This window comes from Sphaeramia orbicularis, chromosome 3 (genome assembly GCF_902148855.1).
Source record: "Sphaeramia orbicularis chromosome 3, fSphaOr1.1, whole genome shotgun sequence".
Classification (NCBI taxonomy): Eukaryota; Metazoa; Chordata; class Actinopteri; order Kurtiformes; family Apogonidae; genus Sphaeramia; species Sphaeramia orbicularis.
The window spans coordinates 34704246-34726759 of NC_043959.1; the positions used below are offsets into that span (position 1 = coordinate 34704246).

Sequence of the window (22514 nt, forward strand, 5' to 3'; positions counted from 1 at the left end):
CCTTCTCGGGGATAACTCGCATCTATATGATCACACCAAGATGCGTTCACTATCACTCTATTATCCATCTACAGGGGCTGAATATCAAGGCTACATTCTGGATTATTTGACTGCGGGCCTCTGAAAAGGTCTCTGTTATGACGGCATAATGATGACCTGCAGCGTGTGATTGGTGGACAGTGTAACCGGATGGAGGAGTAAAGAGAGTCATGGGCGGGGCTTGAAGGAGGGTTTAAATGGAGACTGGTGAAGACAGAGAGTATGGGGCTAAATTTAGCCAATGGCTCTGCTGGGGTGGAGCTAATCCTCTTTGCACTCGAATTATCTGGCCTTCGGATTAGAGAGCTTTGCCTCTATGCAAGACATCTACTCTCTATAATGATGTCCCATAGCAGGCTGTACCATGTCGTGCTTTGGGGGTGGATGAGTTTGCAGACTGATGGCTAAAGTGAATGAAAAACTTGCTACAAGATATTTGCCAACTAGTGGGCTGACTTGAGCGCCATTTTTATTGTTGCTCTTTCTAAGATGATAACTGTATTTTTCAGAACTGCATTTTTCCAGCATGTTTTGAAGATTTACAGGGAAAAGCTTCCTGAGGCTTGAGTCAAACAGTATATGTGACTAATAAAGATGTTTTTTATAGAATGCTTTCATCTGTGAAAAACCTGGCCCAATCTGCCTCATCATGCAGTTGTGAAAAAGGTTCTTTCAGTGGCACCAGTCCCACAAGAGCAGTCAGTTCCTATGCTTCTGTATGTAAACCACAGGAATGATATGTAGCACAGCAGAGCTATGATTATCCATTTCCAGCACTAGGTGCCACTCAGGCACATCCATAATCACCTCTGCACTCATCCACACCCAAACAAACAACAGCAGCCCTTCCATTCCAATTAAAGAGTCAAATTTGGTTGGATAAGCAGCCACTGTAGCAGTTCAGCGTCTTACTCAAAGATACTTAGCAGCTAATGCAGCGATGCATCCGTCTGCTTTTGGGACATAAGGCCTCATCTGGGCTTGTATAACTACTGGCAACCATTACAAAAATATGCTGCCACATTCCACTGTGACAGTGTTAAAGGATCATAAAATTTCTGCTTGACATTGAGGATTTGACTTTCAGTGAGTCAAACACTGAAGTGGTGAAGTGTGTCATTCTGAGCGTCACATATTTCACTGACAAGTATTAAGTGTCACTGAGGTGCTTGAAATTAAAACTACTTTTGCATTTTCTTTGGCTTTTGTATGGAAATATATCCTTCAAATCCTTTAAAATGTCTAAACCATGACTGCAGGCTACTGAGGGACCAGATTCAAGTCTCCATGACAACAAGCATCTGCTCTGCTGAAATATCCTTGAGCAACAAAAACCTTGCATTTTTTTTATGACTGCTGTTTTGTCAGCTGACAATGACCTCTGACCTCTCTCTGTGAAGTTTGTTTTTAGAGCTAAAAAATAGTGTGTCTTCACAGCTTGCACTCGGTGCCATTGGAGCCTGTTGCTATTTAAACTCAGAGGACTGTACCATCAGATCCAGGGGGTGGGGAGGCTTGTTCCGGGAGTTTCCTGTGGGGATGAGCTTGGGTGTGGGAGGGGTGGTGTTGGTTGGGGGGGATCGTGAGGTTGGATCCTAATCCCTTAGCCTTGGCTGCAGCACGGCCTTAGGATAAACTGACATGTAGACTACTGCTACTCGGACTTGTGCAATTTTTATTTTAATTTGCTTTGTTGTGAAGTCATTTTCATGCAAAGGGAATGCTAAGTCAGGTAAGAAACTTTTTTTGAAATTAAATCCTATTCTGGTTCCTGCAATAATTTGTTGTTTTGTTGGACAAATCAGGGGATTGAACTGAGAGATCATCTAGAAAAAAAAAAAACACCAGCAGAGACACTTTTATTTTTGTGGTTTCCTTTGTAGTAGCAACAACAGAATGTTCTTAATTCAGTATAAAGTTGTTTAAGCCATCAAAATATCCACATAAATATGAAACAATTCATACATTTTAAAGTGTAGCCTCCAGTGCATCATTCAGTCAACAAAACAATCATGTCAGCCAACAACTGTAAAAAATATCAGCCCTTTGAAACAGTAAACGTATTTGTGATTCTATTTGACTAAAACCAAAGACGTTTTTTTTTTTTTTCCACAACATTTTGAAAGTCTCTGGCTGCACACAGAAGGACTCTCCTGTCTCCGATCAGGCTCTGAGACAGGTGGTGTTTTTATAGCAGAAGCTATGGAAATAAAATAAGTATATTGCAGTGGCATGCTTCACAACACCCACAGGTCTGACTCTGACCTACTTCGATGACTGTTTTCCAAAAAATTGGAATTGCAATGAGTGTTTGGGTGGTTAGCAGACAGAAATCATGAGGGATCGTCCTCTGACCTCTCGAGGTCATAGTGGAGCTGAGATTACAATGACTTCACTGCTTTGACAGTTGAGTAGTTCAGGTCTCAGTAAAACCTCTGTACAAACTGCAGCTGAATAAATGGTTTAAATATTCATACTATCTGTGTTCTTCGCAGTGATCAAACCACTCGCTCTTATCTAATATATCTGGAGTGTTATTTAATGAACATTTAGCAAATAATCAATAATGGCTTAAAATACATAGGCTACATGGATGTACTATAGAAGCCTCTGTTTCATTCCAAAAACATGTAAACAGATTAGTGCAAACACTGTGTGATCTCTGCATGTACAGTACATTTGTCAGGTTTTGATTAAATGCTCATTGAGATGTCGTTATCATCTATTTCATTAATTTTTACTAGTTATATTTATGAGGGTTCAGCTTATTTGCAATGATTTAAAAAAAAAAAAAAAAGAAAAAAGCAACAAAGACTTTCAGATAGGAAATAGTACAAACTACACACGTGTGACAAAGTCAGATCTTTTCATAAAATCTCATTATGCAAACAACAACAGAACAAAAAATGTTCGTACAAAGAAATGAACATGTAAAGACAAAATGCACAAAACAGCTGGTGCATCTGAGGGGAAAAATAATTATAAAATCACTGACAAGCGAGAAAAGGTATGAGTTTCAGAGTTGATTAATGATTTTGGCAGTTACAACAATGAGGTAAATACTGAGAGCAACATCCTTGAACTATTCTGTTTCTGAAAATGGAAATCTGGAATGACTAAAAATTACCGAGTAGAGCTGAAAAGGTTTCCTGATCCATGTTATAAAGCGTGTATAGAAGATACACGTATACACGTCTATTCCCCACAAAGCCCATCATCACAGCATTAATATGCAACACACATCAGTCCTGTAGTCTGGGCAGAATGAGAAACTGAAGAAGTAAAGACAACCGAGTTTGGCTCAGTCAAACTAATAAATGATCTTAACAGTAAAAGGTCACTTGTGAAATTGAAATTGCTTTTTGTCGACTAAATTACCCAGTGACCTCTTCGCTTCCTGTTAAACTTCTGACTCACATTGATTTTCATGATTCAAAGGGAACTCTTTGACTTTTTAACACTGGAACGCTCTCAAAGGAAGGTGGATCATGACTTATTTAAACTCCGGTCTCAGACATAAAAGCAGATTTGATGTTGGAATTGGTGTTTACACATTCATAAAGGTATTGATACACAGATCAATAGGTAAACGACACAGACTGGAGACAGAGGGGGGAAAGTAGGAGTCCAAGCAGACTAACTATTATGTAAGCGGCAGCTGTGCGAGTAAAAGTACTGTAGAAGGATCATGACAGCTACACTGACTCTGTCGCCAACACTGAGCATCTATCCTTCCACTTTTTTCCCCCTTAATTATTCATATTTTCTTCACTTTGCTAAAAATAAAACTAAAAAAGAACAATAAAAGACAAAAGGAATAACACGGGAAGTTCAGATCGCTGGGATCAGTAGGGCAACTCCTCTTATTTTTCCTTTCATCAAAAATAATCCATGCATAAATAATAATAAAAAAAAAAAAAGATATTCAAAGACTTCAAAACCAAATGTGTTTCTGTGGTTTAATTTAGTATTTTAGTGTTTCAAACTAAAATCCATAATCCATTGCCACCGTCAGCCACCTCCATGCCTTTCGTGATGAAACAATAATGTAAGGCAGGAAGGGCAAAATGAAAAATCTGCCGTCTTAATCTGGATTAAATTATAGTGTTCGTCATCCTGGCTCCAAACCAGGACAGACCAACCCAAACCAAACCAACCACCTACATGCATGAGCTGTGACTGTTAGTAGTCTAGCCTCAATACTTACCTAGTGTTCACCCTAAAACATAGATTATAGAGGAAAATAAAAGGTTGGAGACATGAGTAAATAGACAATGTTTACATATGGTCTGAAAATAGCATATTAGTCACAGTTACTGTTAATCTGGTACATTTTAAAGCAGAATATCTAACTTAAGTGTTGTAAAAGCTGAAAAATAGACAGCCCTGACAGTATCTTATAGCAATAGTAAAGCTGTCAAATGTTTATTTTAACAGGTAGATATTTTTCTTTTTTTGTCTGTTTCTGGCCTACATTGTTAGCAGTAATTTCAACCCTCCTTTTAGCTCTTTTACACAGTCCAATAATTTGGCTACTGAGCAAAAAAACCTCTTCCTGTCAGTGAAAAAACTTAACTCAGCAAGTCTTGTGTCTAACAAGTAGGTTACAGCAAATTTGTCATGGATTTTATTTAATAAGGAAAATACTGTTTGCTATATTTATGGGAAATCTGATAAATGAAAACAAGTTAAATTTCAGGACTGGAAGCCAAAGCATTATGATGAAAGCTGTATTTATAAAAAAAACAGATAAATAAATTAAAACTCAAATTACTTTTTTCACCAACTTTTCATTTGTTTAAAAGAATTAACTGTGTGAAATGCTGATCAGCTCCTCTCATTCTGAAAGAAGCTCAAACAAATTCTCTTTGCAGATTTATTATCAGTAAAATGACCACCAATTGGATTAATCTAGTGAACCACAATGAACCACATCTACTATGCTTGTTCTAATTTTGTACTTTTGAGTCAGATTTCACTGCCTGTGTCTTAAGTCAGTTTGCATGCAAATGTCAGGCAGCGCAAAGTAATTTATGTGCCCTGCTGAGTCTAGACTCACAATGAAAATCAAGACAGATTTGGATATGTATTCACTGTGGCTCTGCCGTGTGATGGATCAAAATGGCGTTACAGCATCTGAGTGTGGAGGATATGAGATTATCTCATTGTATGTGAAGGACAAGCAGCCTCCAGGGAGACTGGGAGCCACAAAAAAATGTTCATTTACCTGCAACTGCTTTGTTTTGTTTTCCATCAAAAAGGTTGATTTATTGTAAACTGAATGTGCAGTAACAAATAGTACAAGAAATATTACAATTATAGGAAAAGGGACTTTAAATGGAAAAACAAATATCAAGAAAAAAAAGAAAAGGTCGTTATTAATGTGAGAGTAACATCAGACACAGTTGAATGATGTTTTTTCTAAACAATCTATATTGTGCTGTTTATCTGGTAGTTTTTTCACACTCAAAGGTCAAAGGTCACATATGTTTTCGTGATATAAATGCGATAAAGCCCAGTGGGAGTGCAAGTATGACTTCACAGGTCACAAAATGTTCCAGTGGGAACTGTTGCATAGCAATGCCTGGGTGCATACCTCTTTGCTGTTATGCTGACAGACTATTTGTGATGTTCATTGTGTTTCAGGTTCAGCATGCAGCTCTGTGCAGATCAAGGAAGGTAGGAAGCTTTCATCACTTCTGTTGAGGCTTTAAACCTGAAACCTAGGCCATAAAAGCCTGCAGTTTCCTTCAGACACCTGGAGTCCAGCAGACTGCAACACACACCTCTTGGGGAGGATTATGCCATTATAGCTGACAACTTGAGTTTCTTCAGCGTACGTCAGCTACAAGGCAAAGTCACTCCTGCTCCCCTTACAACCTTCAGGAACCATGGATGACCCGTATCAAAACAACGTGAACCAGCAGATGACAGAAGGTGGAGAATACACCTATACCCAAGATGGAAGCGGTCAGGATGGCTACCCCTACCAAACGGACTACCCTCCACAGGAAGAAGATGCTGCTAGTGATGCCACAGAGGGGGCAGATGATGATGAGCAGATGTACGAGGGGGAGTACCAGGGGATTCCTCACCCAGATGAGATCAAGGAGGCACGACGGGCGGCAAGGTTGGAGGCCAGGAAGAAAGCCCGTATGGCTGCACAGCAGGAAGAGGAGGAGGAAAACCTACCTGAGCAGTACGAGAGCATCATGGAGGAATGTGGCCATGGACGCTTCCAGTGGATGCTGTTCGTTGTACTGGGCCTGGCACTAATGGCCGATGGCGTGGATGGCTTTGTGGTGGGGTTTGTCCTGCCTAGTGCTGAGAAGGACATGTGCATATCCAATGCTGACAAAGGATTGCTAGGTAAGTAAGAACCAACAGTTGAAGGGTGTTAAACAGTAAGTGTACACAGTGTGAAGGGCAGAACACACCACAGAAATTTTAGATCAGTTTGAGGATGTTTGTCCTGTATGACTGATTTCCTTCCTTTTTTTTTTATTTCCTCAATATTGAAGATGTGCTCAGGCTTGGAGTCTTATAAAGCCTACCGAGATTTGGACAAATCATACAATGCATAAGAGAGTTGTGAAAAAAAACAAATATCAAATGTCACAAACTCATCATTTGAGAACTATATCAAAAGATTCTGGCTGACATCAACTAAATTTGATGTGTTGGGGGTTTTTAATGTCTGAGTGTGGTTTTAAAACTTTGTCTTACAGCCATGACAAAAGGGAAATTTCTGTTTTTACTTGGAACAGAAAATATAGTTATCTATCTATCTATCTATCTATCTATCTATCTATCTATCTATCTATCTATCTATCTATCTATCTATCTATCTATCTATCTATCTATCTATCTATCTATCTATCTATCTATCTATCTATCTATCTATCTATCTATCTATCTATCTATCTATCTATCTATCTATCTATCTATCTATCTATCTATCTATCTATCTATCTATCTATCTATCTATCTATCTATCTATCTATCTATCTATCTATCTGTCATATTAATGTTGCTTTGGTTTAGTCTGGAGGAGTTCATTATGTGCAGAAGCTGGAGTTTCCAGAAACCAAGCAACAGTATCCTTATTCTATCCAACCATTTTCCCCCACTCATCTCCAGCACCCAATATTTTCATTACTTCTAACATAAGGGCAAAGTTGAGACTTTTTGAGTACCTTTAGGCCCTGAGAAATACAAATGAATGTTACAAATAATGATAATAATCTTAGCTGACAGAAGTGCCTTTGCCTTTGTGAGTGATTGGGCCCTAATAACAATGTTTTGAACAGGAAGGGAGAGTGAGAAAAGACTTTTTCATTTGAATAAAATCTCTTTCAAGGGGTGGAATAGTTGTAAAAATATAAATAATACACAGAAACAGATTTACAAGCACATTCCCAAAACACGTATTAAACCGTTTTGGAAACTTACAAGACTAGCTAATTGCAATCATCTGTCCGAGAGTTTAAATCTAAACCCAGAGAGGAGGAAGTCATCAGCGAAATGATCTGCTGTTGTGCTTGGCTGGAACAAAATCCTGCATTCATTTGGCTCTTGATGGCACATGGTTGCAGACCAGTGACTCTGACAGAACTATCACAAAGCCGCTGGGATCAATTTAGGAGGAAAAAAAAAACGTGGCTCTATCAGGCAAAGCAGAGAACCAAACTAAAACTGTGTGTTTTGTCAGCCAACGGATAGCCTCAGTGAGTTATAGCATCAGTAACACATGTTTCCGGAGGGACACTGAACTTAATTATTGGATGTTAGTGGTTTAATTACCTACTGAAATAGTTTGTGTGTTTTGAAAGTAAAAAGTATATTTCTGGCCACCTGACATTCCCATTTGTTCCTGCAAAGAGACCACAAAATAATGCTGAAATTTGTATGCAGCATAAATCTGACTTACAGGGAAATGTACCTTGAAATGTCTGTTCCTCACTTTCAGGGCGGGCAGCAAAACTGCAAATTAAAGCTTCTCACATTATTTCCCGGGCCTCATGTGCAGCTAGGCGAGGTGGCAGATTGTGCATCACTTATTTCATCTTAACAACAGGCTTCTGGGATGATGCATTGCGCGAGATTGATGAGGAACCCGGTGGTGATTGTATTCAGTGTGTGTTCCCAGGCTAATATGGAGCATGTTGCAGCAGTCAGAGAGCCTGGCGGCCTGCAGCGTAGGGTGCAGAGTTGTCAGATACGCCTCAGGCCTCTGACAGGCTGTAGGAGCAGGAGGAAGGCCTGGCGAAAATGAAATCACAGCGTCTGTTTGTGCAGAACAGTAGGGGAGCGCTGATCATTGGCGGAGAATATGAAGTAGATCTGCAGAATGATCCCATTTGATTCACACTCATGCACTGTTCACCAGATATACGAGAGCAGAAATGTGTTTAAACTTAACCTCGCTTTGGATTGCTGACTCCCAAACCTTTTGTTAAAGAGAGGAGAAAAGTTGGCACGCTTACTTTTAATGTTGCATTTATTGTTTAATCTATAGAATGAAAATTTAGAGGCTTATACTTCTGCAGACAAAGAGGAGAACTGTTCTGGCAGCTTTTAAAACCAGTAATTGGTGTGGTCGCTGAGATTTAACCACCAACTACCTCAAGGAAAATTAAATTGCACTCTCACTGCAGCTAATGCATGCCTCAGATAAAACATGAAATGCAAGGTCATGAATAAATTATTTCAGGGATTTTTTTTTTTTCTCTCTCTTTTTAGATATTAAAACATAAGCTATAATATCTAGGACGCATTGTGGTCATTTCTATAGTGGTCTGAACTCAATCCCCTGATATTACATGAGATCACATGTCAGTTTTAGCGCAGCATTTTCTTTCTCAACATAGCTTCAGTGTACATCTTATTCATTTCAGTCCAGAAAAACTTTAGTTTCAGCTGCACGACAAGTAAAATGCATCACTTAGCACTGACCGCATCAGAACAGATACAGCAATAAAAGGCAACAGATTATTGTTTTATGGTTTTTAAATTAAAATGTCGGCCTATATTTATTGGAAAAAGGGAGATCTGGTGTACATTTTCCCACTGTTGTGAACATTTAATGGTTTGATGATTTCAAATGTTCCCCTGAAATTACATTTAATTACATAGACCTTACATAGAATACATACATTTAGGTAGTACAAAAACATCAGTGTTTACATGTTATGTTTTTGTCAGATGCTATGCAATTTGGAGTCTTGTCGTAGTTAGGCTTTTAGTTTTATAGCAGCAGAAACTTATAATCCTGTGTGCTGTGCTCAAGGACACTTTAGCAAGTAGACAGATGCTTATTTGCTGTAGGAGTTGATTTTCAGGCCTCAACAGTCTTTGTGATCACAAGGCCACCATGCCAACCTGTCACTGTGCGTATCTAAGGCATTTGCATAGCCTTAAGCAACAGCAGAGACATGCCATTGTTAGACCATTGTTAGACTGACTCTTTATCTGCTGATACTCTGTCCAGTCTCCTGTTGAATGGGTAAAGAAGGTGCAGCGTGGCGTGTGGAACGCTGCAGCATTTGGATAGTCTAGTAATCCACAGAGAAGGTGCACACTATGGTTCCACGTGCCGTTAAGCTGCTTAGTCCCACTGTAATTAGGGCTGTGTGTAGTAAAAACACAGAGCAGGGAGTAGGTATGGGTCGAAAGGTTTGAAGAACACAGCGGAGTAGATGACCGTCTGCCGCAAGACTGTAGATGTGAGCTCTCAAACCAGCAGCAGCCATAAAAAGAAATACATAATTATTTTATCTCACTAACAGACAAGGCAGTAGGTCACAATTAAAATCTGATTTACAAAAAATAAAATTGCCAGTTCACCTCTGCCACCTTTTTAATGCCTGCTGAACCAGACTCCACACTAATGTTACTCTGAGTATGAATCCGCAGGTTTCCAGTTATAAAGTTATATTAGAAACGGAAAAAGAATGAACAGAAATAAAAGAATAAGAAAAAAAAAAGACCTGCAAAACAATAAATGCAAAGCTAAAATTAGATTTAAAAATATGTTGACAGCAGCAGAGACGAAGTGAACTCAGATGTACCTAAAATCATTTGAACGTTTATTTCTCAGTCAGCTTTCTGGCTGAGCTATTATCATCATAGGGTCTGTTTTTCCCGGTACATCATCATGAATTATTTCAAAAACGTGATTCAGAAAAACTGAATTGGACACACAACACTTAATCTCATCTCTCTGTTTCCTATTGCTCATGCAAGGGTAAAGGGAGCCCCCTTGTGGAGACTGTGGCATTTCATCAAGATAAATAGTAGCTCTTTTCTCCACTTGTTGTCAGTGTGGATAATTATGCATGGATATTAATATATGTATTTGCATATCTGTGAAGCCCACTCTGCATTTCTCTTTACTCATAAACATCAGATTTAATGCTTGTAAATGAGTAAATGTTGTATGTGTTTGCAGGTCTTCTGGTCTATGTGGCTATGATGGTGGGAGCGTTAGTGTGGGGGGGTCTGTGTGACAAGATGGGGAGGAGGAAGTGTTTGATCTACGTCCTGGCCATCGACCTGGTTTTCTCCTTCTTGTCCTGCTTCGCTCAGAGCTATGGTTTCTTCCTCTTCTTCAGGTTCTGCTCTGGCTTCGGGTGAGATGCTTTCATAATGTTATTTTGTTTGTTTGTTTTTCGTAAAAACAAAGTGATATTTATTATATCTCAAATATATACCCCTTATTTGAATTATATGTTAAAAGTTTTTAAAGTGGATTTAAAGAAACTTTGGTCCTTTAGAAACCTAAGGGGATGAGAGGCTCACTAGTTTTCATTGTAAATAGATTCATAGTTTTCTTCAAGCTATTTATATGATATTTGCAGTCCAGTAGAGTACTTTAATACACACACTAAAAGACTGCACTGATTGCATTAATGAGCTATTGGGCTACATTGGATATTTCATGTTTTTCATTTCATTTAATTGTTATTCTGGTGAAAAATCGGGTTTAAGCTTATTGGTTGTCTCATTTAATCTTGGGTTGCCAGCATTTTCTTCGGTCAATAAAATGCTGCCCCTTGGCTTCATCCACATGATAAAGAGTGGAAAAGTTTGATGTTTGCTCCAAGGTTTGTGTCTAAATGTATACCTAGCCCACAGTATGTTTTCTGGAATCAATGCAGTACAAATACTGTACATAAAAGAGGGTTTAAGATGCTGTTGACTCCGCACCACATTCACTATGTTGGCACAAGCCACAGCCCCAGATAAATAATGCACACTGCAAACTGTGTATTTACTTTTAGGAGGGCATTTCTTTATTACACTAATTAAAACAAGTGATCAATGCTCTGCACTTGTTTTTAATTTGAGTTTTATTACTCAAATCCTACTGTTGCCAGCACTTTAGGGTGAAGCTTTTGCTGTGCACAGATTGACTGTGTAAGTCTCAAAGACAAATTTCTTTTGATAAAGACTGCAGCTCAGACCGAACCCCAACCTGTATTATTGATGCGTGAGCTTTTTCACAAAGCCAAAAAATACAAGGTCACCAAAATCAAATGTTCAGCTGTTGCTGATTCACAAAGATAATGAGCCCCATGCGAGTCATTAACACTCACATCTGCAGAGGAACTGTGCCCATTATACTGGCTTCACAAAGCTCAAAAAACAGGCAGGATAGACACCGACACACCACTGTGCAACTGTCTCCAGATATCTTCAACTCACACAAGCAAAGATATCTTCCTAAAGGATTATTTTTGTATTAATGTTTAACATGATTTTAACTGTTTTGTTACTGTTTCTAAATTACTTCTTTAATATTAGCAATTGTTTTTACTGTATGAATGAAATGTTTACAGTTGTTTTGTCCATTGACGAGACTGATATATTAGTTTTAATTGGAAAATGACTAGGTTTTCAGTTTGCATGGACCAAATATGGTTTCCTCTCTATCCCTCTCTCTGACCAGTACCACTGCCAGCAAAACTCCCCTCGAAGCAGAATATGGCCAAAAAACGCTTCTAAAATTAATGTTTTTTCACTCAGAAATACATTTCCATAATTTATACGGTCAGTTTTACCTTCTGGTCTAAATGTTCCCAGCTTCATGCTAAACATTAGGTTTGCTCTGAACAGTGAGTTAAACAATAAATGAAAATAATGTAATTCTTTTATAACACCAAATAAATTTTATCATTGGTATTTAACGTTAAAAGGGTTGTGCTCAAATGCAGTTTTTATACAGTTTGAAAACCACATCCATCTACACTGGATTTGTAGGAGAACGGGATATGGATTTCTCAAAAGCTCAACAAATACATTTTACTCCCATTGGCTAACAAATCTTTAAGGGAAGTGATAAAAAAATATATATTACTTTGTACCATTAGAGTGTGTTGACCTGTAGAATAAAGCTCAAATTCTCGGTATATTAATGTTATTTTACCACCAGTAAAATGTCAAAGGCCAGAGAAATATCTGATAAAGGCTGCTTGAGGGAAAATAAAATCATTTTTGTTATTTTTACGATTCTTCCTCCAGCATTGGCGGCTCCATTCCCATAGTGTACACCTATTTCACTGAGTTCCTGCAGATGGATAAACGTGGTGAACATCTGAGTTGGCTCTGCATGTTTTGGATGCTCGGAGGCTTGTATGCATCCTTCACTGCCTGGGGGATCATCCCTCACTATGGTAATACACACTCATTCCCACCTACACTCTCCTGAGGGCACTCAAACTTTAATATGTGCTCATATATAATGCCATGCATGTGCAATACAGAAACTCAAAGGCAGATAAAAGGCTGTTTTTATTTCCCTTTTATTGAAATGATTTGTCTGTAGGAGTATATTGTTGTTTGGTATGCCAGACTTTTTTCCTATAAACAACAGCAGGTAGCAAAATCAAACTGATGCTCTGTTGTACGCCTTATTTTGAATGGTATCCTTGTTGTTAGGTCTACAGTAATGGGAAAAAGTTTTTGGACACCCTCAAAATTTTATAATACCTCAAATATTAGCATGAAATATTTGTGGAAAAATCTTTGTTGTCTTTCAAAAGATGTGTGTAAATACCAATGATTTTTCTATTTGCTTGTTTACTGTTAAGAAGAAAAAAAAGACAAAACAAAATGCCTGACAGTTTCAACATCTCGTGCCTTGGATGTGCATCAAGGGGCATTATCGTGCTGAAACACCCAGGTTTGACCTTGATGAAACAGTGCAGGTGCAAAAGGGATCATGTGGGTGTCAAGAGTTCCAGAATACCTGGTAGAATTCAATGACTTGAGTGATTTTTAATGCAATATCTCATAATTGCATAGGGTGTCCAAAAACTTTTTTCCACTACTGTATACACGAATGAGTCCCATTAGAACAACTGTCCACAAGCAGTAACTGAACAAATGATTACATTATTTGAGAGTGTCTATGTAAAAATTAAAGGTCCACTTTTAAACCAAAATTGTGAGTCAGATGCAAAGCTAAACTAACATTTATTTGATGGGTTATTGAAGTTAACATGTCCTTAAATTGATGATTTCACAGGTTGGGGCTTTGCCATCGGCTCAGAGTTCCAGATGCATAGTTGGAGGTTGTTTATCCTGGTATGTCTCTTCCCTGCCCTCGCTGCACTTGTCGGAGTCGTCTTCATGCCCGAGAGTCCTCGATTCCTCTTGGAGGTCAGACACTCTGTGTGTTGTTACCAGTTTTACGACACGTAACATTAACAAACATGATTCTGTTGTCTGCCGCGAGACTAAATAACATATGCATCTGCACAAAAACATCGAGACAGTATTAAACATCAGACTGTGATTGGTTAAAAATGTTGAGTCATCAGCCTCCTCAGCAACATCCCACCGCTGTGCAAAGTAGCAAAGGGCTGCTAAGGCACCAGAACACCACCCACCCATGTTTGTCATCCAGGACATTGTCAGACCCTTAACCACATGTGGTATTGTGTTTATATGTTACAGCACAGCCACTCCATCAGCTTCACATCCCACACCCCCAAATTATCACGCATAGCTCTATCTGATAAGAGGAACACCTCATGGGGACGTTGCTACTTGAATGTAAACGTAACCCTGGGGAATCCTATGAAACCCAAGATTAAAATTTGTAGTCTGATGTAAATCACACTGCAAAGTCACACTGATGAAGCTGAGGAAACTATTTGTAAAACATGGAATAAAATGATGTAACATGCATGGTCATATTTTTTTTTTTTTTTTTTACAGAATGCCCGACATGACGAGGCATGGATGATCCTGCGTCAAGTTCATGATACCAACTGGAAAGCCAAAGGGGAGCCTGAGAGAGTGTTCACTGTAAGTCAACAACCCTGTTTTCTACAGTTACTTCTCATCAGAGCTGTTTTAGGTCAAGTATCTATTACACTGTCGCTGGTGTGCTTTATCAGGGGAATGTAGCATCTCCAGTGATACTGGTTACACCTGTGTTTCTCCTGATGTGTATCCTGTCAGAGCAGTATTATACAGGGTGTCCCATAAGTCTCCATACATAGGAAAAATAAACGTTTCTTGACATAAACCATTTTTATTTATATAATATGCTCTATATGACTGCCATTTTGTCGGGAACACATTTCAATGCGTGTCTGCTGAAGAACTATAAAGAAGAAATATAAAGAAATACATGTTAGAACCATATATGTATGGAATGTATTATGTCTCCTATGTATGGAGACTTATGGGACACCCTGTATATTAAACATGATTTCTTGACTGCTGTTTTCTACATTGCACACTTTTGGGATACATACTATTAGTCATTTGGACAGTCTTTCAGCCTTTTTGAGTTACCCTAAAATTTCAGTGGGTATGTTTTTGTCATTGGGCAAAACTTTCCTAATAAGCTATCTATCTATATCATAATAGTAGAAGGTCTCAGAGCGTCTATGTGTGTGTGTAGCTGCACAGTTCTGGGAAACTGAGATGTTTTTAACCGGCCGATTTCAATTGATCAATCAAATTTTATTTATATAACGCTGAATCATACCAAATTTATGTCATGACACTTTGCATTTAGAGCCTATCAAAACCAGACTCTCAAGCCAATTTACAGAAACCCAACAGAATCCTCCAGGAGGATTTGGAACCTACAGTTGAGGATTAGTCCCATCTCCACATTAAATATCTCAGCATGTTGATAGGACCAATATTTTGGGAGATTTTAGTCATTTTGAATACAATAGCCTTACAATCACATTGCATGGTTGAAAGGAAGTGTAGTACCATGCTGCATGATGAGAAATGAAGTTTAAAACAGGAACAACACATTTACTGACTTCAGTCCCTAGATATCAGTATTAATATGACCCATGGTTTCTCATGGGTCAAGGCACTAGTATATTATAATTCATGAAGTCATGAATTCATAAGAGAAAAGTAGACTCTCTGCAACTCCTCTTGGCTCTATTTTCAGTGTTTAACCTTTGATATTAGGGAGAGGGATATTAAAACAGCTATAAAAAACATAAGACATGTGTGGTTTGTCACAAAATGTTTTTTCCCTGACTGTCATGGGGGATGAAGGATCCACAAGCAGACTCAAGAATGTAATAAAAAAGGCTCTTTATTGAGCTCCAAAAGGAAAAAAAAACACAAAAATAGGACTTGTGGAGAAACACACTAAGTACAACCATATAGTAACAACAGAAGGATGTTACTGACAATTATCTAGCTGAGTGGAATCAGGCAAGGAGCAGCACAAATGAACCGTGAAGGTAGGAACATAACACAAACCGACGGGGAGTGCAGGGGAGAGTGAGCTTAAAGAGTGAGCGGTGATTAAGGGCAGGTGTGTGTTAGTGATGAAGGACAGGTGTGTTGAGTGGGGAGTGATTAGTGATGACCCAACACCACCACCGGGATGTGCCAACAGACTGAAAACACGAATGATGAAGATAAATGAGTGGACGTGACAGTTATTTTCATTCTGTCGTTTCAAGAAGAAATGTTGAGAAAATTAAGTTTCCTTTTTTTCCATTTCTATAAAACAAGTCTGGAGCCTCTAAAAATAATGTTAAACCATCAATACACTCACTTGTCATAGAACCCCCCCCCCCCCCCGTTCCAGATAACTTGGCCTGAAACCACCATATAGAGTTCTGTACGTATTCTGCTGTGATGTTACAAATACAGTCAGCACCGTCGGTCAGTCTTCCAGGGTCCACCACTGAACCCTTTCATATTTTACGAGGGTGTCTACATGATTATATCAATGGGACAGAGAAGAAGTAGATGTTGCCAGTAGATCATTTGCATTTAAAGCAACAGTAGTCACTTTTCCATTGACCCTCAAATTGTGTGAATATAACTTGCGCATAAAAATTTGCCAAATGGAAAAACAACAATTCCGCCCAAACTCTCGTTTTTGCACTTGGCAGAGGTGGTTTTTCAGGCACAGCAAAATTGGTATATCATGCAAAACTGCAATGGAAAGACCTTTTTGCACAACTATAATCTGTGAACAAAAAAAAACAGATGTTGATGGGTGTTACAACAAGCGAAGAAGAAGAGTTTTAAAACAAACATGACGTGGTATGTGTGGCCACACCAGGAAACTGAATCATTTTTTAATTTAGTATAGGATAGAGGGGTAAAGAGTATTCTAGATTCAAAACAACAGAGAAATGCAAGCACTTTCCAGGACCTAGGGGGTGCTACAAGAGAAATATGAATATGTCTGTAAATCAACAAAATATTTATATTCGTTGCCATGTTTATGGAAGAACTTCGTGATATTAAATAAACAAATCATTGCATTTGTGATTTAATGGAAAAACGGATATTACACACTTCTGTTTTTTCGACATTTAGTAAATATTGGTAAAGTTTTGCGCATATGCCCAATGGAAAAGCGACTACATAATGCAACAAACAGAACAGAAACTCATGAGTATCACAAATTGACTTGGTACAATGAGCAATCTGTTCTGTATTTGGAGCTGAAACTTAATGCATACATTCTGGGGGTATGTGAGACTTATATTACAACCTATCTGGTTTGTAGGGTAAATATAAGTGCAAATATTACTTAAATAGTCCTGAAAAAAATTAAAATAAATAAATGTATTGTGAATTTCTCTTGAAGCTCAATTGTCTTCGATCTGATGTTAATTTGAAGTATCCTGTGTGTTTGCTCTGAAGGTGACCAACATAAAGACCCCACAGACTCAGGAGGATGAGTTCATAGAGATCCAGAGTGATACCGGTACTGCCTTCCAGCGCTGGACGGTCAGACACATGACCATGTTACAGCAGGTCAGTCAAATGCACAAAAAACTGTCTTACATTTGCAAAATATGTTCTTCCATTAGATTTGAAATACAGCACAAACCTGTTTGTCTGTCCTTTAGGTGATGGCTAATATCATGTCTCTGTCAGCTCCTGAGCTCAGACTGCAAGGCCTCTTCCTGGTTATCGTCTGGTTCTGCTTGGCCTTCAGGTACGAGTATAGTAGTGATATTTAATTTATTGTGTCATCTTATCGGGAAGCAGAAAGAGTTTCACTGCTGGAAAGTACAGTTAATCCAGATCATAGATTGCTTAGATTTTGTGTTTGCTTTGTGTGAAAGCTACCACGGTTTGGGAGTGTGGTTCCCAGACATGATAAAGTACATGCAGTATGAGGAGTACGAGTCCAAGGTACGAGTATTCCATCGAGAACGGGTGGAACGCTTTCACTTCAACTTCTCACTGATCAACCAGATCCATCGTGAAGGAGAGTACATCCACGACAAGTACGTTTTGTCTTCCTTTTTAGAGTTTTTGGCGATTTTTAGTTCTATTCTTATCGATTAATCGTTTCCTTCTGTGTGCATCCTTTTATTTAGGTTTGCAAATATTGAAATTAAGTCTGTGAAGTTTGAGGATTCCCTGTTTGAGAACTGCTACTTTGAGGATGTCAAATCAACGAACACCTTCTTTGAGAACTGCACCATCAAAAACACTGTCTTCTATAACACAGGTACCAAACAAATTCCATATTAAACTCGTTTGCATAATTTTCAGTTGATTGCGGTTTAGTTCGCTTTGGTTGCAGCACAAGAGTCATGACGGATGCAAGAAACAGTAGAGATAACAACACAAAAAACGCAATTCTGAGTAGATGAAAGAATAGATATACACAATAAAATACATTTAGAGATACATTGGATTTGGGCTTCATTTAAGGCAGGGGTGTCAAACTCATTTTCTTTCAGGGGCCACATTCAGCCCAATGTGACCTCCAACGGGCCGGACCAGTCAAATAATAGCATAATAGCCTATCAATAATGACAACTCCACATTTTGTATATGCAAAAAAATAACATGAAATTATGAAAACATTTACATTTTACGAACTATCCAAACAAGAAAGATATGAATAACCTGAAAAAAATGAAAATTCTGAAAAAAAGTAAGAAGACATCATACGAAGAAAAATGTGATCAATATTATGCCTCAACTTCTGATTTATACATGTGCATTACAGATCAGATCTACCAAGGCACAAAACAGGCAGAATATTGTTAAAATTACACAAATTTTTCTTTAGACATTTCAGGTTGTTTATATTTGTTCAGGTTATTGACGTTTTATTATTAAACGATATCAGAATTTAATGTTCTTTACAATAAATCAAAGAGAGAGAATCAAAGAGTCCTATTTTTTTTATATTAAACCAAGAAGAATATTTGGAGTCATTATTTCTAGCTTATTATGCTATTATTTTAAAGTTTGACGCCCTTGACTGTTAATATCTTCTGCACTTTGCAAATTCATCCCGCGGGCCAGATTGGAACCTATGATGGGCCAGTTTTGGCCCCCAGGCCGCATGTTTGACACTTGTGATTTAAGGCATTCTATCCGATTTCCCATCATGTTTTTTTTTTTTTTTTTTTAATATTCTCACTAAACTTCTCCCTATATACAGTATATAGGCTTATTAACACTAGTCTAAAACAGGCAGTTTACAATAAAATCTATTTCTCACCCCAGGAAGATTACTCCAAGCCAGTTAAGTATTTCTGTTTACAGGCCACTGTGAGGTGAAATGCAATCCCTTCACTTTTTACAGATCTCTGGCAGGAAAAGTTTAAAGACTGTCGAATGGAGAACACCACGTTCCTCCATCCAAAGAAAGGCTGCCATCTGAACTTTCAGGAGGAGAACGACATCGTAATCTACCTGGTCAGCTTCCTGGGCAGTTTAGCTGTGTTGCCTGGCAACATCATCTCTGCGCTGTTCATGGATAAGATAGGAAGGATCAGAATAATAGGTGAGATCAGCAGAATGTGTCAACACAGTAGAAGTAGAAATACGTAGAGCTGTGTTTCAGCACATCAACACTGATATCTGTGCAGGTGGATCGATGTTGGCGTCGTCAGCCTGCACTTTCCTGTTGCTGCTGAGTTTCAGTCAAGGAGCTGTTATATGTTGGCAGTGTCTATTCTATGGTGCCAGTGTGGCGGCCTGGAATGGACTAGAGGTCATTTCTGTGGAACTTTACCCCTCCTCTAAAAGGTACCGTTCAGTTCAGTTGAAAGGATCAACTCAAACTAATGTACAATTTCACTCTTGGCAGAAATACTGCAAAAATCTAAATTTTACCAAATGTATTTTTCTCATTTTTAGTCAAAATATCTCATCACACTTAAAATAAGACATAATCACCTGAAGAGTAACTTTTCAGTGAGATATAAGAACTGTTTTTGACAAGAGATCTTCAAAATCTTATTTCAAGAAATCTTACCAAGATAATTTTCACTTGTTCCATTGGCAGATTTTTTTGCTTAATTCAAGTTGTTTTTTTTTTTTTTTTTGCTTAATTCAAGATTTTTTTGCTTAATTCAAGCAAAATATCTGCCAATGGAACAAGTGAAAATTATCTTGACAAGATTTCTTGAAATAAGATTTTTAAGATCTGTTGTCTAAAAATAAGTTCTTATATTACACTGAAACATTACTCTTAAGGTGATTATGTCTTATTCTAAGTGTGATGAGATATTTTGACTAGAAATGAGAAAAATACACTTGGTAACATTGACATTTTTGCAGTGAAAGCACACTTGATTCTCTTTATTCTATGTAAACAGCCATGTACTTACACATCATATCTTTCTCTTTCTGTCTTCTCCAGAGGGACAGCGTTCGGAATCCTGAACGGGATCTGTAAATTCGCAGCCATTGTCGCCAGCTTCATCTTTGCCGCTTTCATCGGCATCACTAAAATTATCCCCATCTTCCTGGCCTTCTCCGCCCTCGTCTGCGGAGGCTTCGTGGCTCTCAAGCTGCCCGAAACCCGGGAGAAAATCCTCTCTTGAAAAGCCAAACTGGTGCAGCCTTTGGGCCCAGAAACACAGTTAAAGCTATTGGGGATTTGTTTGGAAAAGTCACAGGTTAAATTCAGATGGAGACATGAGGAAGAAAGGCCATGCTGCGCTAGCTGTGTGTTTGAGTTTGTCATGGTTGATTAAAATGTTGAAAACCTGTTTGGTTGCCTACATGAACCTTTGGTTGCTTTCCATTCCCTCTGTGAGCTCCTCAGGCTGTCTTCTGTTACTGTCATGTCAAAAAAAAAAAAATAGTGTTTGTCATCTCCCTTCTTAAAATGTACTACTCATCCTCTGTGCATACACATACACACACTGTAGTGAAATTAGTTTGTTTTAAGTTTGTTTAAAAGCAAGATTAATAAGAGATGAAAATGTATCGGTGCTTGGAAGGTGATATAGTTCATGTTACCATGTTGTGCTTCAATTTCATTCCCTGTTGGAGAGAAGAAGGAGAAGAAGAAGAAGAAGAAGAAGAAGAAGAGAGGGGTCTTATAGTAATAATAACTTGAATTGGATTTGAATCCTGTAGTAATCACTGCTGAAGCTCAGCAGCAATATTACCACCTGTGTTGTTATTTAGAGAAAACACCTCTTTCATTCACCCAGTTTTTGTTTATTCTCCTCTGTCGAATTAGACGAATCAGTTCTTTCTAGTTGTTTTCTCTCGGAATAAACCAGGATGGACCATTTTATTAAATATGGGATCTCCATCAAATCCCCTCCTGTTCATTTCTTCCTGCTGATCCAACCTGAACAGCCCGGATTCTCCTCCTGTTTGTCGTCTTGTCCTCCGTTCTGAGCCGTTGTGTCCATCTTTAATTGTAGAACTGTGTTTTGTAAGTCATGATAATGTAGAATCAGAGTCTTATCTGTCAAATCTTGCCATGATGTAATGTAAGGAACTGTTTGATTTGTTTATTTATTTTTTCTTAAGAAAAAAAAAGAGTGAATAATACAGAACTGTGAGATTGGATGTTTTGATATTATGCTCTTATTTTGACGTTCTGATGAAGAACAGTTTTACAGAACCTGCTGAATTTCTGTCAACTTGTGTTGAGATTTCTAAGGAGTGTGTTACTTTTTTTGGCATGACTGAGCTGTATGTTTGTATGTATGCGTGTGCGGTTATCATCCATATGTCTCTGAGGTTACTGAAAAGCAGTAGTCTGACCACAAATACTATTGTTGTTGTACAGACTGTAGGCCTGTGTATATTAGTTGTAAAATAGTAGCTCCATCATGACTTGAATAAAGATGAGATCGTATGATCCAAGGTCCTGGATACAAATAGATATAAAATGTGAAATAAAGATGTGAAACAGTGTGTACTGATGAGTCTAACCTTAAACTAATGTGATCTGAAGATGCACAAGGTGTTCTATATAGTACTGATGTTCCAAACTCTCAACAGCGGGGAGAAGTCCTGTACCAGAACACACCTAAGACTGCCAAAACCACCAACAAATCCCTGCATCCACAGACTGCATCACTAACTGAATAAAGTATGAGGCTCATTGTTTATACACATCTGTGTTGTGGTATCATCAGGTTTTCTCCATCAAAAAAACTCACCGCCAGTTACTTTGACAGTCATTAAACATAGCTGTGTCTAATACAGGGTTTCTGTGGGTCATTAAAAAGCATTACAAGTCATTAAATAGATTTGGTGAAATTTAAGGCCTTAAATGGCATTAAAAAGCATTAAATTTAATGTTCAGAGGCATTAAAAAATTAAATACACTTGATGGAAAAAAAAAGCATTGTTATTAACGATTTATTTGATTATATAAACTTTTAATAATTTTGATCGAAGTATACTGTGATGATTAACAGGCGGAAACCTTTAACTGGCTGTTGTTTATGGCCGATAACCAAAGTCAACACCGGATGCTGGGAATGCATCGTGCTGTGAACCTGCTCATGCCGTGGCAAAAGAGTGGAGGGAATATTAGCAAATGTCGGAAAAATGGAAAATACAGATTTCAATAGAAGTGATCGGAGAAGGAACTGTTCAGAACCTGGTTAAAGCCTGTCGATGGTAAACAGTCATAAAACTATATCTAAAACTGTATCTGCAGTTGGACATGGGCATTAAATTTGTTTCAAGTGGCATTAAAAAGGGGATTAAAAAGCATTAAATTAGATTTG

At 38.2% G+C, this 22514-nt stretch overlaps 1 protein-coding gene across 2 annotated transcripts; it reads left to right on the plus strand.

The window, feature by feature from the left end:
• The first annotated feature begins 1636 nt into the window (after window positions 1–1636).
• Window positions 1637–21694, plus strand: sv2ba (synaptic vesicle glycoprotein 2Ba). Of its 2 annotated transcripts, none has more exons than XM_030124768.1 (13): window positions 1637–1771; window positions 5686–6408; window positions 10490–10670; window positions 12562–12713; window positions 13568–13701; window positions 14263–14352; window positions 17197–17310; window positions 17406–17494; window positions 17625–17789; window positions 17883–18016; window positions 19109–19309; window positions 19395–19554; window positions 20171–21694. In XM_030124768.1, the coding sequence occupies exons 2-13, from the start codon at window positions 5931–5933 to the stop codon at window positions 20352–20354; spliced, it is 2082 nt and encodes a 693-aa protein (XP_029980628.1). In that variant the 5' UTR covers window positions 1637–1771; window positions 5686–5930; the 3' UTR covers window positions 20355–21694. The 2 variants fall into 2 exon arrangements, with proteins under 2 accessions (XP_029980628.1, XP_029980636.1); XM_030124776.1 differs by lacking the exon at window positions 20171–21694 and adding an exon at window positions 20090–20137 and having other exon boundaries at window positions 19395–19615.
• Window positions 21695–22514: the final 820 nt, after the last annotated feature.